Source organism: Myotis nattereri, assembly GCF_964212035.1.
Source record: "Myotis nattereri genome assembly, chromosome: 2".
In the NCBI taxonomy this organism is placed as follows: domain Eukaryota; kingdom Metazoa; phylum Chordata; class Mammalia; order Chiroptera; family Vespertilionidae; genus Myotis; species Myotis nattereri.
The window spans coordinates 200,610,935-200,629,829 of NC_138076.1; the positions used below are offsets into that span (position 1 = coordinate 200,610,935).

Here is an 18,895-nt window from a genome sequence, read left to right on the forward strand (position 1 = left end):
GCAACAGTAAGGTTGAATTAGGAGATAAGATTAGGGACCATTGCATGGTTCAGATGAAAGAAAACATTTTCAGTTATGATGAATGTTCTAAAAAGGATCAAATTTTACCCCAGACTGAATATTCCTTACCAAAAAAAGTTATACTGTGGGAGGTAGGAGAGTAGGTGTGAACAACCCTGATTGCAGCACACAGCTACTGGAATTTTCGATTTTGCAAAAGCAAGTGCGTAGAGTGCAAGGAGAAACAATGTTCTTGACATACCAGCGTGCAGTAGAATGTGCAGACCACCCCTGTAGCCACCACTGCGCCCCACAGATCAAATCCTGTGACTGTTGAAGAAAAGAAAATGCATGTATAACTATGAACCATGTATAATAAAAGTACTTCTCAAAAAAAATCAGGGGGAAGCCATATCCTTTATTGGGTACCTACCTCTTTCCCACTTGCCTAAAACTAAGTCCAAGTCTTGTAAGAGGTACCAAAACAATTGGAGTTTAAAATTCTATTTGATGAGTTAAATAGACCTGGTTTCTATCCTCAGACACCATACATAGATCCAAAAATAGCTAAATTAGATACATTAAAACACATTTGCATTGTAATTAAGCTAAGAAATGGCTTAATACTATGAGGTAGTTATTTGGACTGAATGGAGTCCTAGGTATGGTACTTGTCACCTTGGTTCAAATAAACACACTATCCTACCAACCCTTGAAAGAAAGTTGTCCATGTTACTAAAATGGGACTAAGGTAGAGAAAAGTCTATATAAGTTTCTACCATTTACCTAAGTAGAGGGGCATATTATATTATATAAAATAGAAGGATGACTCCATGACCACAAATTTGATAATGAAACAGTTCCTTGAAAGACATAATTTGCCACAATTCACACAAGTAGAAATAGGTGACCTGAGTAGACTATATCCATTAAACAAATTGAATTCATATTCTTCCAAATCAGAAAGCTTCAGCCTAGATAGGTTTACTGGTGAATCTTAGCAAACACTTAAAGAAAAAATTATACCAACTCTCTTCAGAGGACAGAAGCAGAGGAAATACTTCCTAACTCACTCTATGAGGCCAGCATTAACCTAATACCAAAAACAAAGACATTACAAGAAAAGAAAACTACAGACCAATATCTCTCATAAACACAGATGCAAAAGTCCTCAACAAAATATTAGCAGATCTAATGATAAAAGTGTAAAAAAAATTATACACCATGACCAAGTGGGGTCTATCCCACATATGCAAGGGTTTCAGCATAAAATAAGAGACAAAATATAAAACCAAATTAGGCAAATACCCAAATTTGAATTTGAAAAAGTGGAAATATTAATATGTTTTTATTGATTTCAAAGAGAGGAAGGAAGAGGGAGAGAGGGATAGAAATATCAATGATGAATCACTGATGGACTGCCTTCTGCATGCCCCCTACTGGGGATCAAGCCCGCAACCCCAGGCATGTGCCATGACTGGGAATTGAACCCTGACCTCCTGGTTCATGGGTTGATGCTCAATCATTGAACGACACTGGCCCAGCTAGTATAAACTCTTAATTTAAGTTTTCTTTAATATATATTCCCTAGTTCTGTCCACTGAAAAGATCTAGAATAGATGGGGCCAGGAAATTTACAAGGTAAGACTGAAACACCTTGCCATTCCAGAAAGCATGGTAGCTATTAAACACTACTGGAAATCATGTCAAAAGAATTCAAGAGGTAACTTAAGGAGGCCCCTGCTGGACAAAAATGAGGTATTAATGTTAATGTTTTAAATATAATGATGGTATAACAATATTTTAAAAACACATCCTGGTACAAGCGTTATAAAATACATTAAGTCATGGGAAAGTAATGTATAGCATGGTGAATATAGTTAATAATACAGTATTGCACATTTGAAAGTTGCTAAGGGAGAAGATCTTAAAAACTCTCATCAGAAGAACAAGAAATTTTGTAACCACATACGATGGTGAACGTTAACTAGACTTATTGTGGTGATCATTTAGCAAAATACACAAATAGTGAATCATGTTGTATACCTGAAATTAACATCATGTTACATGTCAATTAAACTCAGTGAGGGGGGAAAGCATGTATTTATTTCTAAAAGACATTGAGTTAATAAAAATGATAAATTATCAGATTTACAGCAAAATAATCTAGTGAGGGAAACAGGGAGTGAATTAAACCAAGAATTAAGAATTATTAGTGTAGGGATAAGGATACATTAGGGTTCAATATACTATCCTTTCTATTCTAGTAGATACTCAAAGTTTTCCGTGAAAAAGGAAAAGACTTGACCTAGAAAATGTTCAGCTCCCATTCAGTTAAGTAAGTTTCTACTGAGCACCTGTTACACAGTAAGTAATAAGTCCACTGTCTTGGCAACTGTGAAATACACAATTGATATTCAAGTGGTCAAAACGCAGTCCCTCAGGCTCTCATTTACTCCAGGGACGTTGCTCAATAAACGGGTAAGAACAGAGGCCTTGGTTTCTTTACATATTGAAGGTTCTGCTCTCTTTTTCCTAGAACTGCACTTTAAACCCTAAAGTCAACACCTTCTTAACACTTAAAGCCAATACGTAACTTATGAAGTTTACAGCTCAGTTTTTTACATATGAAGTGATTCGTTTATGATGTTGGTACTATTGACACGGAACATGCCCCACATTTAGAAGTCAAGAGCACATTTTGCAATGGAATTATTCTTTGTAACAATACTGTTGTACTTTATAAACTTGGGTGATAACTACTATCTATCTTGAAATTTAAAAAAAATTGCCCGACCGGCGTGGCTCAGTGCTTGAGCGTCGACCTAGGAACCAGGAGGTCGGGGTTCGATTCCCGGACGGGGCACATGCCTGGGTTGCGGGCTCGATCCCCGATGTGGGGCGTGCAGGAGGCAGCCCATCCGTGATTCTCTCTCATCATGGATGTTTCTATCTCTCTCCCTCTCTCTCTCTCCCTCTCTGAAATCAATAAAAAACATTTAAAAAAAAATAGTGTGGAGTAAGCAAGGTGTTTTGTGGTTTGTGTTTGTGTGTGTGTGTTTTCATTTTATTGTACCACATTCTTCTGATCACAGAATCCATTTGTCCATTTTACAAGGAAGTTTTAGATGTAAACTCCCTTCTAATGGATAAGAATTCAAAGAATGTGGAGTTTCCATGAAGCCTTTTGAGAATCTGACTAACATGAACGTAGGCCTCAATAAACTATCCCAGTTTCACTGCTATTATCTGCCCAAATCCAGAGAATATAATAATTTGTTGATCAGTACAACCTTCAAACATTTGTTTATAAGAACCCTATAGCCATCTGTCTTTTTGTCACTAGGAGCAGTCAGGTATTTCAAAGCACACAGATCTATTTCTTTTACATTTTGGACCACAATAGAAGTGAGAAGAAAAGATTCTCTCCCTTCCCTTCCAGATTTTACAATGTAACTGAGCCAAATAAAAAAGGGGGGGGGGGGGTGGTGCGGGAAAGCCTCATGGAGATGGGCTGGAGGTTGTAGCCACAGAGAGGAAGTATAGTCATTCACTATTTAGACTATAGGAGGCGCTCATTCTGAAGGGATGGAGAATGGCTGTTTGGCACTTCCCAGAGACTCACTTGCCCAGTGAATTCTGTCCTAAAGCGCAGACCTTTTGAAGCTATGGATCCAGGAACCCAAAGAAACTGCTAGTGTAGACACTGAGCCTACCTTTCCTAATTCAAGCTGATGCAGGTTATTGGAAGCATTCCTCCATCTTCCCATCTCCCAGAGAATAAGATCTACTAAAAATGAACCCCCAAATTGCCATAATTGGTAACTCTAAAACGTACCTTGATTCAACGCCAGGGCAGGGGCATAAATAACAATTCCAGTATACAGAACCTGGGGAGGAAAAGAAGACCAAATAAATTATACGAATTACAATATCTATGTTTTTCTACAAATTCAATTATGAATTAAAACAGCAGTTTCAATACACTTAATAAAATTTGTTTATAACTTGAAAATGTTATTTAAGTAAGGTTGATTCTCCTTTTCCATTTGTGGTATCATCACAGGTTACAAAAATCTCTTACGACCAATTTTGTGTAAAAATAGGGACTCTCACCCTGGCTGGTGTGGCTCAGTTGGTTGAGCGTCATCCTGATCACCAAAACGTTGCTAGTTTGATTCCCGGTGAGGGCACATGCCCAGGTTGCGGGCCAAATACCTCGTAGGGGTGCATGCAGGAGGCAACTGACCCATGTTTCTCTGTCACATTGATGTTTCTCTTTCTCTCTCAAAGTCAATAAAAACATAATTTTAAAAAATAGGGACTCTTCATGTGGTACTTAGTGTAGATAGTGATCCATCAACACAAGCTAGATATCAATTTTCCTAGATCTAAAATAATTAAAAAGAAATAACGTAAATTTAAAAGTGGATGGTCCCTTATTCTTATGCCTTCAAACAACTGTTAATCACTGCATATTTAATTAGGAAAACTGAAAATTTTGGAAACTGGTTGATAAAAGTTTGCATGTCCATTAATTAAACAAAAGTGTAAATTTGCCCTATAAACTGCTGAAAGTCAACCAAAATTGCATTTCTTCTTGTTTTTATATTATTCACTTTGTTCATTCATATATGTAATAAATATTTATTAATCTGGGTACAATAGTGAGTAAGATAAATAAGGTCTTTTTTTCTCAAAATATCATCTTCATTACACTTGATCTTTCAAATATATTACATAGAAATTAATTCTATGATCACTCTATACAAACATATTATGAAAAGAATCATATTATGTAGTATTAGAAGTCAGTCCTTCATATGGGAGATGCTAAAGCTCCCCTCTTTTTGTAAGAATGAACTAGCTTTCCAGTCATTATTCTATCTAAGTTGAAGATTTGAAAATGTTACCACAGGCCACCTTCTTAACACTAGTCCCCACTTTTCATTTCTGTTGGTATTTCTAACAATGATCCAAAGAGGGTCTGAACTGTTAGTAAATACAAGCTACTGGTCTCAGCTCTGTGTCACAATGTCTACTATACCCTAAAGGGCCCCTTCCTTTTATACTGCAAGTGTTAAGGACTGACATAAGTTATGTAATTCACAAAGATATAAATTGGAGTCTAGCCAACTAATTTACAAAGGCACTCTGCCATGCTATAGCAAATGCTCAGGTAGTTTTTGATTGGAGAGATGATCTATATATATAAAAGCCTAAGTGACCATCACAACCAAATGGACGGCCAAACAGGCTGCGTGGGGCGACCAGGCCGGCAGCAGGGTTAGTGAGGGGTGACCAAATGACCAAGCAGCAGGCTGCATGGGGTGACTAGGCCGGCAGGGAGGGCATTTGGGAGTGACCAGGCCAGCAGTGGGGGGCAGAGAGAGGTGACCAGGCCAGCAGAGGGGGGCAGTGAGGGGCGACCAGGCTGGCAGGGGGAGGGGGCAGTTAGGGTGACCAGGCTGGTGGTGGGGGGCAATTGGGGGTGACCAGGCTGGCAGGGGAGGCAGTTAGGGGTGATTAGGCAGGCAGGCAGGCAGGTGAGCAGTTGGGAGCCAGCGGTTCCAGATTGTGCAAGGGATGTCCTGGGGATCGGGCCTAAACCAGCAGTCGGACATCCCCCAAGGGGTCCCAGATTGGAGAGGGTGCAGGCTTGGCTGAGGGCGCCCCGCCCCCGCCCCACCCTGCATGAATTTCATGCCCCGGGCCTCTAGTATTATAAATAAAGATGAGAATGAAAACTTCTTCCTAAACTTCCATTATCAAGCCCATCCCTAAAGCACTTAGCTGCCAAGAGAAGATAGATATAAATAATGTGACAAACATCATGACAAGCCTCCAGCAGCTGGATGGAGAGCAGGAAGCAATCTCTGGCACTAACTGCTTGGCAAATCTTTGCTTCCCATTATGTGAATCAGTGAATCTATACTTGCCTATTCTTGAATTACTGGATTGTCTGCTTGGCTTTAAAAACACCTTTAGAGTGTATGGCTCTATTGTTTTACCCTCTGTGACTGCTTCAGTTGGGTTTCAGGTTCCATTTTTAAAAGAGAGAACACATTCACTTTGTAAGTATGCTTTCAAAGATATTTCCTAATGTCTTCCTACATCAATTTTTTCAAACCTATCATTTCGCATGTTGCAAAAGTGCTATGAAACATACAACTTGTTTTCCCAGCGTCCCAATTCCTGTTCTCAGTTACTACAGCTCTTTCAAAAGTCTTCGGCATCTCAGTAATGCCCTTCCTGTCACTTGGGTGGGGAGGAGTGATGGGGAAAAGCATATTTTTCTAAAACAATATAACTGTTGTTTAATCAATATAATATTTTTTAATCAATGTAATATTTAACATTCACTTATATCATTCTGTTTCCCAGGAAAAAATTCATTTGTTAAACACTGCTCACCGTTTATTTGTTAAAACACTGATCTTATGGGTTGACGCTGTGTATTGACAAGTGTTTTTGCTTTTTCGTTTCCTATTTTCAACATCTCTTTTTTATCTTTCATGTGTTCACCAAAAATGTGTGGCCCTAATGCCTTGATTAAAAACATTTTAGATGACAAAAGGTAAAAATTAAAGAACTGTTACTTACTGTTTGAATAATGTAGACGATTGTTCCACAGAGACGAACATATTTGTTAAATCGAAGTTCTAAATACTGTTTCCAAAAAAGAAAAAAATGGTTAACATGTGAAACTTCTGGACACTTTTTTTTAAATCAGCAGCTTAAGAAGTAAAGAGCTCATACAGAACAGTTCCCTCACCCCCAGAAAACTCCCTTATGCTGCTCTTTTGTAGCCAAACTCTCCATATTCTTCCAATATTTTTAAATATATATCTTTATTGATTTCAGAAAGGGAGAGATAGACACATCAATGATAACAGAGAATCATGGATCAGCTGCCTCCTGCATGATCCAACCGGGAATCGAACTGTGACCTCCTGGTTCATAGGTCGACACTCAACCACTGAGCCACGCCAGCTGGGTTTCAAATAATTTTTTAACTTAAATCAGTCCACATCAATTTCTGTTCAGAGCTAACAACCTTGCCATTCTTCCAACTCTCCTTGACATCTGTTATATCTCATAATATAGTCTGCTCACCTTCTATATTATAGATCAGAACTAGAGGCCAGATGCACAAAATTCATGCAAGAGTAGGCCTTCCTTCCCCCGGCTGCCAGCACTGGCTTCCCTCTGGCACCCAGGACCCGGGCTTCCCTCTGGCTGCCGGCAGGCACCCGGGACCCGGGTTCCTCTTGCAGCCCCAGCTTCGTCCGGAAGGTTGTTCGGAAGGATGTCCAGTCTAATTAGCATATTCTGCTTTTATTATTATAGATGTATTATAGAGTTAGAATCATAGAACTTCACAGCTGGAATGAAGCTGGAGTCTAAGACATTCTTTCACTTAAATATTATCACATGTAGAGTGAATTTTAAGACTGACAATAGTCTTTTCATAAAGTAGGAAAAAAGAGGAAAAAAACCCTGACATTAGGTAATAAACAGGGGAAAGGATATTTTTGCTCCATAATCACAGCTAACATTTATAAAGTATTTGCTTTGTATATATACTGTCCTCTCAACAACTACATGAGTAGGTATCCTATATAATAAAGAGGTAATATGCCAATTGACCATCATGCCCTCGCATAAGATGGCCGCCCCCATGTGGTCTCAAGATGGCCACCACAAGATGGCCTGCAGGGGAGGGCAGTTAGGGATGACCAGGCCAGCAGGGGAGGGCAGTTGGGGGGATCAGGCCTGTAGGGGAGGGCAGTTAGGGGCAACCAGGCCAGCAGGGGAGGGCAGTTGGGGGCGACCAGGCCAGCAGAGGAGGGCAGTTGGGGGCAACCAGGCCTGTAGGGGAGGGCAGTTAGGGGCAACCAGGCCTGCAGGGGAGGGTAGTTGGGGGCAACCAGGCCAGCAGGGGAGGGCAGTTAGGGGCAACCAGGCCTGCAGGGGAGGGTAGTTAGGGGTGACCAGGCTGGCAGGGGAGAGCAGTTAGGTGTGACCGGGCCTGCAGGGGAGGACAGTTAGGGGTGACCAGGCCAGCAGGGAGGGCAGTTAGGGGGACAATGCCTGCAGGGAGGGCAGTTGGGGGGAGCAGGCCTGTAGGGGAGGGCAGTTAGGGGTGACTAGGCTGGCAGGGGAGTGGTTAGGGGTGATCAGGCTGGTAGGCAGAAGAAGTTAGGGACAATCAGGCAGGCAGGTGAGTGTTTGGGAGCGAGCAGTCCCAGATTGTGAGAGGGATCAGGCCTAAATTGGCAGTCAGACATTCCCTAAGGTGTCCCAGACTGGAGAGGGTGCAGGCTGGGCTGAGAGATAGCCCCCTCCAGTGCACGAATTTTGTGCACCAGCTTCTAGTTAAGTATAAATGCATGAGGAAATGGGCTCAGAGAGAACCCCAATGTTGCAACTTAATAATTGTCAGAGCCACAATGCAAATCTAAGAACATTTGATGCCAAAAGCTGTGCATGTAACCACGACATTATTTAAAATAAACAAATAAACAAACTGACCACTGTCTAACACTCCTATAGAGTGAGTGATAGCATTGGCACATCGTAGAACCTCCAAAAATAACTAATGGATAAAAGTTATGCAGTACAGCACCTTAGGGGAATAGTTCTAGCCCTTGTCCCAACCTTACTCCTGACTCCATCAGCTTGGGGCAGTCACTCAAAATCTCATGTTCCTTCCTCTTGAAAATGAGATCTTATAAATAATTCTTTCCTCTCTTGCTGTGCAAGGTTTTGGAGACTATCCTATATAATAAGGAGCTAATATACTAATGGTCACACACCCACATGCCATCACGCCATAACGGCCCAGACACTCAACACTGGGGAGAGAGAAATGGGGACCAGCCAGGCTGTGGCCCAGGAAAGGGACAAGCTGCCCGCCCCGCAGTCCTGGGCACCAGCGGCTGCACCTGCAGCCCAGTCCAGGAGAGGGACAAGTTGCCTGCCCCTTGGTCCTGGCACCAGCAGCTGGGGCTGTGGCCTGGGAGAGGGACAAGCCGCCCACTCTACAGTCCTGGGTGCCTGCAGCTGTGGCCGGCCCAGGCGAAGCTGGCCTGGGTCCTGGGTGTCTGCGGCTGGCCAGAGGGAGGGAAGCCTGGGTCCTGGGTGCCTGTGACCGGCCAGAGGAGGGAATCCTGGGTCACGGGTATGGGGTGAGGCAGAGGAGGTTAGGGGCGATCAGGCAGGCAGGCAGAGGGGTTAGGGGCAATCAGGCAGGCAGGCAGGCGAGCAGTTAGGAGCCAGTGGTCCTGAATTGCAAGAGGCAGTCGGACATCCCCCGAGAGATCCCGGATTGGAGAGGGTGCAGGCCAGGCTGAGGGACCCCACCCCCTGTGCATGAACTCCTTGCACTGGGCCTCTAGTCCTATATAATAAAAGGCTAATGTGCAAAGCGGCGGAAAACTGGTCGCTATGATGCGCACTGACCCCCAGGGGGGCAGGTGCTCAATGCAGGAGCTGCCCCTGGTGATCAGTGTGCTCCCATAGAGGAAGTGTCGCTCAGTCAGAAGGCGGGCTCACAGCTGGCAAGCGCAGCAGCGGTGGCAGGAGCCTCTCCTGCCTCTGTCGCAGTGCTAAGGACCCCTCAGAAGACAACCCCCGAGGGGTCCTGAACTGCGAGAGGGCGCAGGCCCAGCTTGGGGACCCCCCGCCACCCCCCACCCCCACCTCCCACCCCCAGTGCATGAATGTCATGCACTGGACTTCTAGTCAAGTGATATATAAATGGATGGGGAAATGTTGTAAACTGTTCATTCAGAAGAAAGACGTGTAGTTGGTATTCAAATCCATAGGCCTTGAGAATTTGAATCTCAGTGAATTACATGTCAAAATCATCCAAGGATAATTTGGAAGACATTTTAGAAGACCCATCAAGTAAGCTTGGAAACAGGGCACTGTTATCTCTTCAGAATATTTTTAGTAAAACTATTAAAAATGAATGTACATGAACAGACAAAGAAGTATTTGCCTTTTCTGGGTATATGCATCTAAATTGCTGGAAATTAAAGAAAACTGAAGAGAAAAATGTCATGAAGTTAAGAATGTATATAATGAGTTGAACCAAATAACTTGGTTCAACTAAGTTAATTCTCCTATCCCACCCGCCCCCCGAGGTTGCTGGATCCAGGAAAACCTAAGGATTTAACCTCACACAAGACCAACTCAAGACAGAACCAAGAAGTCTATCATTATCTCAGCTATCAGTGGTTACTAGGCTGCTAAAGAAATACCTGGAGACCTTCCAGAAAGAAGCTCAAGTCACTGAAAAGTAGGTTCAGAGAAGAGCTTAGGATTTCCAGACAAAGCTAGAGAAAAATAATAGGTGCCTATAGTCAATCAAGATCAGTTATAGTCCTCAGAATTTTGAATAATTTAGAGACAACAAAACTTCTACTGAATAATTTTTAAGAGTCTGGACAATTCAGTTCAAACACACAGATTTCACTGGATCCAGAAAGATACAGAAGAAGTGATGAGTGAAATTGCATTCCTGCATTTTACTCTTATCTGTGACTCTGGAAGTTGCTAAACTCCTATCAGGACTATACTTTGAAGGCAGTGATAAATAGATGTCAAAAATGCTTCTGAACAGCCGATTTTGGCTAACTGTAAACAGAGAAATCTCATACTTGAGTGAGAATGCCAGTATCACTCAATGCTGAACTCCTTATTCTCTATGGGTGGCTTCATTCACCATAAAACAAAATATTCCTCCAGAAGACTCACCAGAGCCTTCAGAAGCCACCAATATGCCCCACTGCACAGCCTCTGGTCAAGTGTCTGCTTTGCTTCATGCTCTCTTATGTGGTTTAATTTATTCTGAAGCCTCTCTGTCTGCGAAGTGGGGCTCTCATAGTACCTCCCTTCTAAGGATTGTTTTGAGGTGCGAGTTTGATAATGTACGTAAAACAGGCAGCCAGTGCCTAGACTACTCAGTAAACATTAGTGGTTTTCTTGCTTGTTTTAGCTGGAACCCTCCTAACTTAGCCTCCAGCACTCAGGAAATGTGTGGGAAATGCGTTTCTGGTTGAGTTAACGTGTGCCCTGCAGGGGCACGGGTCAGTGGTTATGAGAGCAGCATTCACCTGTGAGAACTGAAGTCCTCTTGCCAGATTCTTCGAACTCTTTCTGCGTGTTGGACTTGGTTAACTACAGATCAGAGCTCACAGACTCAAATGCCTACAGGTCCCATTAGGTAACATGCATGAGGTGAGTGGCATTGGCCAGGGGTCCCTATATTAATATGTTGGAATATTCCCCACGTCCACTAAGAAATACATTCTCTCACAGCTCCCTTGAAACAATAGCTCCCTTCACCCCTGCACAGTTTCCCTTTAGCATTTTTGATGAAGTCATAAATACAGATAAAGAATTATCTTTCTAGCACAAGAAAGTAACCATGCAAATGCAACAATGAGACCTCCATATAGAAATAAGGAGTGACGCCCTAGCTGATTTGGCTCAGTGGATAGAACATCAGCCTGAGGACTGAAGGGTCCCAGGTTAGATTCTGGTCAAGGGCACATGCCCAGGTTGTGAGCTCTATCCCCAGGGTAGGGCGTGCAGGAGGCAGCTGATCAATGATTCTCTCTCATCATTGACGTTTCTATCTCTCTCCTTCTCCCTTCCTCTCTGAAATCAATAAAAAAAATATTTTAAAAAAAGAAATAAGGACTGATAGCAATGGCTGTAAATTGGAGTTCCTGTGGCCACAGGGGATATGGGCTCGGTATCACCAGTCTTTTGGGTTTCCAAAAGAAGCCAGAATCTGGAATTTTATTTGACTTCCACTATCATTAAATGCTAAATTCTTTTTTTTTCCAAAACACCATAAAAGTAAAAAAAAAAAAAAAAAATGACTGAAAAATGAATTTGGCCTGGAGCAGCCAATTTGTTACCTTGGAGCAAAACAGAAATTGCATCCTGCTCACTTCTAGGGTGATGAATGAGTGCTCCCAAACACAATGACCAGAGATGAAGGCAATGCTGTCCCAGGTGTGCCTTTCCCTGGATGACATCACCAGAACCCATGATGTTTGTCACCATCACTTAGTGTGCCACTGGGGCCCTGTCCACAGCACCAGTTGAACCAGCCTTACTAGGAAACCACCTTCCAGTGATTGCAGCCAACACCAAGCTCTAGGACAGAGGCAGCTGCTGAGAATGAGGCTCTGATCCCTCCGGATAATGGCCTATTAGAGAGGAAACTTCTGCAGGTTTGTGTATGTGGCTCGTGGGGTAGTGCCTGGTTGAAGGAGACCGCTGAGGGCACTGAACTGGGCCCCACCCGTTCCCTGAGCTTTTATCCTCCCCAACACTCCCATTCCACAGCTTTTTAAACCAAACACGCACCATCTTTGCAAAGCCCTTTTCTGCAGACAACTTGAGAAAAACTATAACCAGTGGACCTGCGCAACAGGAAAGATGGTTTTCCTTAAGCACCCTTCCGCAGTGAGAGAGGGTAGAACTGTTTAAGAACCTCACAACTTCCTAGTGATCCCAAGATAATCACCTCTACCACCAACACGCCAATACCGATAGCGAATATCCATTCAGCACTTACCCTGTAGCAGACACTATTTTCATTGGTACACTTGCATCATCTCATTTAACCCTCCCAACGACTGAGTGAGATAGGTGGTGTTATTATTTTCACTTTGAAATGAACAGGCACAAAAGGTTAAATTAAGTCACCCAAGGTTCCCTAGCTAAGTAAGTGGTGGAATCTGGTCTCAAAGGCAGGTACTGAGATGAGAGATACAGCACCTTAAGCCCTGGGGCGCCTGCCTCTCTTTGGAAAAGGCTGTGTGGAGGGGGAATGTCTCCCCAACTATCCTTGGAAAGTGATTGGTCCCTGAGAACCTGGAACAAGGGGATTCACTTCAAGGAGGAGGAGCTGAGACTGGTAAGACCTACCCTCCCCCAAGATAAAAAGTTTTAAAATCTTTCTTCTTGACTCAGAATCGCAGACGTTGCGGAAAGGGCCTTAGCGAGCACTAGTCCCAATCACTCCGTTTACTTTGGAAGCCTCTTTTTCACTGAGATCCTGAGAGTAAGTCCCAGGATTTTCCCCCCCTCTTCCCTAAAGGGGTGGCCTGGGGAGGAGATGGACCTGCGCGGGGAGAGATATCAACTTGGTGGTGAGTCTGCTCCCTGGAAAATCCCTTCAGGAGCCTGACGAGTCATCCCCTCTACCCTCCCAGCCCACCCTCTGACCCTTTACCTCGTAGGTGCTGGTAATTCCCAGTTTATAGAACACCGGGAGGAAGATCTCCGCGCTGATGACCACCACAAGGAGGTAGGTGATGCCAAAGAGGCTGAATATGGCCCCAAAACGGTAGACCTCGGTGGGGGTGCCCAGGACAGTGACCGCGGACATGAAGCTGGCGGTAAGGGACAGCGCCACCGGTACGGCGCTCATCCGGCGGCCGCCCATCAGAAAGTCCTTGGAGGTCTGCTGTTTGTCCCCCGCGAAGGCGTAATAGATGCCGATGGCGGCCGAGATGAGCAGCATCCCAGCGAACACCACGTAGTCCCACACCACGAAGGTGCCGATACCCCGCGACGGGTCCATGGCCGCACGGTCGCCGGGTGCACCTGCGCGCAAACTGCCGAGTCCAAGGAGCACACACAGCCCGAGCTGCTGCTTTCCCTGGGCGGCCTGGCGCGCACTTCTTATTTCTCCGCGCGGCGGGGCGTGGCGCCCTGCGGGGATTGGAGGCGTCCTCCAGGTGTCTGTCCCCGACAGTCCTACCCGCGAAGTGGGCAGGGGGATAGGCGCTGGCAGCAACCTCTGCACCCACCACGGCCAATGGAGCCCTCGATTGGGGACTTCGGGGGGCCCCCACCCCAAGCCCAGCTAAGTACTGGCCAGATGCCCGGCCGGGGTGGCCCGGATCTCCCTGGCGCCGCGGAATTGGAGCCTCCAGCCACGTCTGACGAACGCGCTGGGAGCGCTCAGCACAAATTTTATCAGCTGCTCGCAATAATAAGACGCACCATTTAAATGAGCAGGACACTGATGCGGGAGTGTGGGGCGAAGGGCAGTGGCCACGCCTTTACTTTTAGCTTTCCGGTTCAAAAGTCCGGGTCCTTATGAGAAGATACGCCTGGAGTTTTTAGATTGCCTTATTTAGAAATTAATGGGCCCTGAGCTGAGGTGCCCGTCCTGGGGCAGGTAAGCGATTCTAAAGGAGAGGAGGAAGTCTGTCTGCTGGTGGCCTGCTTTTTCATTCAAAAAATATTGTTGATGCCCAACAGTCTCCTTAGAAATGATGGTTGCTGTAACATTAATACTACCTACTATTTAATAAGCCTTACCATGTGACATATAACATGCTTGACACCTTAAACATCAAATAGGGATAGGGATCATCTCCATTTTTCAAATGAGGAAACTGATTTAGAAAGATACCAATGGCCTTATATGCATATATGCATAGCCCATGGACAGACAATAGAGCTGGGAAGGCCTGGAGAGGGGGCTCAAGCTGGGTAGAGGGAATCAATGGGGGGAAGGGGGATATGTGTAATACTTTCAACAATAAAGGTAATTTTTTTAAAACCACACACACAAAAACAAAGATTAAATCACTTGCCCAAGGAAATGGTGATTAAGATGTTTAATCCAGATCTGATTTCAGAGTTTGTTCTCTTGCCCACATGCATAGGCATAACTAGTACACTTAAATGGAGGCACTTGAAAGCACACGGAAGACAAGACCATTTCCAGTAACAGTACTGAGGATATATTTTAAGTGGCTTGCCTTGCAATATTACTAATAACTCTCATGAGTCACACTTATAAAACAATGTGATTCTCCAGCTTTTCTTCTAAAATAGACTGTCCAGCCAAATGTGTCCAGGCATAGATAGGTCTATTTCAGGCCATCCTTGTTCATTTTCATACATCTGTATAATTTACCAGTTGGTCTTGGTCAACAATCCTCAGAGTGCATTTAGCCCAGCCCAGGACAAGACTAAAGCTTTTTTTTTTTTTTGTAACCTGGCATTATTTGCATAACATTTTCACCAGGAAAAGGAAATGGAAGTTAAATCCAAGTAATGCAGTTAGTATTTAAATAAATATGTGGTTTGCAATTACATCACAACTGTCTTGTATGAAAGAGAGAGAGAGAGAGAGAGAGAGAGAGAGAGAGAGAGAGAGACCTATAAGCATAACACAGAGGAATCTAGCTTAATAATTCTAGCAATTGAATCAATTTTCGAGGAACTTTCTTTAAAGTCAAGAGCCCTTACCTGGAGAGTATTATGCTAAGCAAAATAAGCGAGCCAGAGAAGACAAGTATATCACATGATCTCACTCATATGTGGACTCTAATGAACAAAATAAACTGGCAAACAAAATAGTTTCAGAGACATAGAAGCATGGAACAGACTGTTGAATCTCAGAAGGAAAGAGGCGGAGGCTGGGGGAGGGGGTCATGGGGGCTGGAAGAGATTAACCCAAGAATGTATATGCATAACCCACGGACACAGACAATAGGACAGTTCCCATCATTTTATGTGACAATTCCACTTATATCCCATCAGACAGAACTCAGTCATGTGCCAACATCTAGTTGCAAGAGAGACTGAGAAATAAAGTCTTTGTGCCAAGGGGCCAGGTGCCCAACTAAAAACTGTGGGTCCTATTTCTAAGGAAGAAGGGGAGAATGCATACGGGGGGCAACCAGCTGTCTCTGCCACATCCAACTAAACCACAATTTTCACCAGACTTCTCAGAGACCAATCTTCCAAGAAATTTACTATTTCCTCATAGATCATCCTTAGCCGACAAAATGAGTTCTCAGATTTAAAAACACAGATCAACTGTGACAATGACTAGTTCCGAGTTTTGACCATCTCTACTTAAAATTGATAGTCTCCAGTTTCTCCTCCTGTTTTTTCAACCAGCTGTTCTCTCTTTAAGAATCTAGTCAGAAGACCACTGGTACTAGGGCCTCAGAGAAGCAGACAGGAGCTGCACAGGAAGTGACAGGGCACTGATTAGCCGGTGTGATGCCTGGTCACAGTGGGCAAACCCTTCCTTGGTTGCTCATAGCCCTTGAAGAAAGCTTTTCTCAAGTGCATTCTGAAATGTGATCTGTTTTTTTAAATCCCTTTGCATGGATTTTAAGAGCACACTTAGCATGCAGAGTGTAGTCAAAGCTCATTAAGATCATGTACAAGGCACTATCCCAATTGTTCTGTTATATGGACGGTGCTATTTTAAGGCTGGCATAGGAAAATCTCTTCAGATTATAGAAAATGTTTCAATGACATCTGTTGTAATGAGAATATCTGTGCCAGACCCGCAGTGCAAAAAAGGACAGGATTTCGAGCTCATAGAAGTTCTAAATACAAGGGTATGATAAAGATTGGTTTGGGCCTGGCTGGTGTTGCTCAGTGGTTGAGCACTGACCCATGAACCACTGGTTTCATTTCCGGTCAGGGCACATGCCCAGGTTTCAGGCTCGATCCCCAGTAAGGAGTGTGCAGGAGACAGCCAATCAATGATTCTCATCATTGATGTTTCCATCCCTTTCTCCCTCTCCCTTCCTCTCTCTGAAATCGATATAGACATGTTTTTAAAAAATAACTGGTTTGGGAGTAAATAATACTTAAAATTATGAATAGGTCAACAGTTAAGGGAGTTATGTGAGCTGACTTCAAATTTATAACTTCACTGGCTTGTTGCCTAAAAGTTATTTTGGTATAAAAACTAAAGATTTCCCTCAATAAGGTAAATGACATTAGCTATGAGATACAAATCTCACTTTTTTGTTTCTCTCCAAAACTATACTATTCAGTTTTACTCCTCTCACTAATCAATGTACTTACAAACATATAAAAATATAAAGTATGCCTTTATATTTATAAGTATATTAATTAATATGCTTAATTAATTCCTTATCACTAGATAGTTCATTCAAGTTTAGAAGTATAGTTTGTGGAAAATGGCTGTTTAAACTGTAATAGTTATTTTACACACTTTTTTAAAGTTCAATTTTTCTGTGTGTTTTGAAAATCTGGCCAAGTATCTCTTTTCCCAGATAAGTAATTGATGGCCCTGAAAATGCGTGGTCTGATACATGTGATATATACATTGAGAAAAGAGCTAACAGAGCCATACAGGTTTTCCTGGACTGAAATTATATTTGAATTTCCGATAATTCACCTCACACTGCTGGGAAGTGTTCAATTACCACTATTCCTAGAACAAGGAAACAAGAATGAAATTTACATTGCAGATCACAGCACTGCATTGTTAATTACTTCACATCTTTAGGGAGTAGTTTGTTTTCTTTTTCTGTAGAAATAACAGTTTTCTGGATGATTTTTTAGTGTTTTGGTTTTTTTAAAAATATTTTTATTGATTTCAGAGAGGAGGAGAGAGAGATAGAAATATCAATGATGAGAGAGAACCATTGATCAACTACCTTCTGCACACCCCCTACTGGGGATCAAGACTGAAACCTGGGCATGTGCCCTTAACTGGAATTGAACCTGGAACCCTTCAGTCCACAGGCCGAAGCTCTATCCACTGAGCCAAACCAGCTAGGCTAGTGTGTGTGTGGGGTTTTTTTTTTTATATTTTATTGGTTTTTTACAGAGAGGAAGGGAGAGGGATAGAGAGTTAGAAACATTGATGAGAGAGAAACATCGATCAGCTGCCTCCTGCATACTCCCTACTGGGTATGTGCCCACAACCAAGGTACATGCCCTTGACCGGAACCGAACCTGGGACGCTTGAGTCCGCAGGCCGACACTCTATCCACTGAGCCAAACCTGTTTGGGCAGTGTGTGTCTGTTTTTAAGTAAAGTAGCTAGAGTAGCAGTTCTCAACCTGTGGGTCGCGACCCCTTTGGCAGTCGAATGACCCTTTCACAGGGGTCACCTAAGACCATCCTGCATAGCAGATATTTACATTACGATTCATAACAGTAGCAACATTACCGTTATGAAGTAGCAATGAAAATAATTTTATGGTTGGGTCACAACATGAGGAACTGTATTTAAAGGGCCAGAAGGTTGAGAACCACTGAGCTAGAGGGAGGCTGATGAGACTGGCATGACACTTGCTGATAATTATTTTCAAGTAGGAAAAAAGACCTAGAAACAGTGGTTCTCAACCTTCCTAATGCCGCGACCCTTTAATATAGTTCCTCATGTTGTGGTGACCCCCAACCATAAAATTATTTTCGTTGCTACTTCATAACTGTAATTTTGCTACTGTTATGAATCGTCATGTAAATATCTGATATGCAGGATATATTTTCAGGGGTCGCGACCCACAGGTTGAGAACCACTGATGCTCATGCAAGGATAGGAATTCCTAAATTTTCACAAGGAGACATAACCATCCCGCTCATCTTGGAACCAGGCCACCAATTTTTCTCTCTCCTGTATGGTTCCTTTCACTTACAAATGCTCCCACCCCAACTTCTCCTGTTAGAATCTTGCCCAACATTCATGGTGGACTCAATTGTCAAAGTTTTTCATGGAATATTTCACTACTCCTATTTCCACCTACTCTACAATCAGATATGCCCTCTCTCTTGCTGTGAGCCCTCTTTGCATGTTAATAATCACTTCCTGGCCTTCATAGTGGTACAGTGTTATAGTTATTTTAATCAAGGCAGGAATATCTCATGGACTTCATGAGTCCAAAAGCAGAAACTGAAAAACCACTCTACAGGCCTGTTTGGTTTTTCCCTCTCTCTCCAGATCGGTTTTCTCTGCACTGACACAAGTACGTGGTCAGAAATGTCCAAGCCAGTGCTTATATGCCCTCAATTCAGTGGGCAGCGGAGACCAATTAGCACCTTTGAATTTTAATTCAAATCCCATAGAG

At 43.3% G+C, this 18,895-nt stretch overlaps 1 protein-coding gene across 1 annotated transcript in view; it reads right to left on the bottom strand.

The window, feature by feature from the left end:
- Positions 1 to 13,612, bottom strand: part of SLC5A8 (solute carrier family 5 member 8) — a gene marked incomplete at its 5' end in the record, with an annotated part of 44,437 nt that extends 30,825 nt beyond the window's left edge. The window contains 4 exons of the mRNA XM_081083107.1: positions 263 to 330; positions 3,839 to 3,890; positions 6,604 to 6,669; positions 13,262 to 13,612. Coding sequence (XP_080939233.1) covers positions 263 to 330; positions 3,839 to 3,890; positions 6,604 to 6,669; positions 13,262 to 13,612 — 537 coding nt within the window. The remainder of the gene's footprint in view (positions 1 to 262; positions 331 to 3,838; positions 3,891 to 6,603; positions 6,670 to 13,261) is intronic.
- Between the last annotated feature and the right edge of the window lie 5,283 nt (positions 13,613 to 18,895).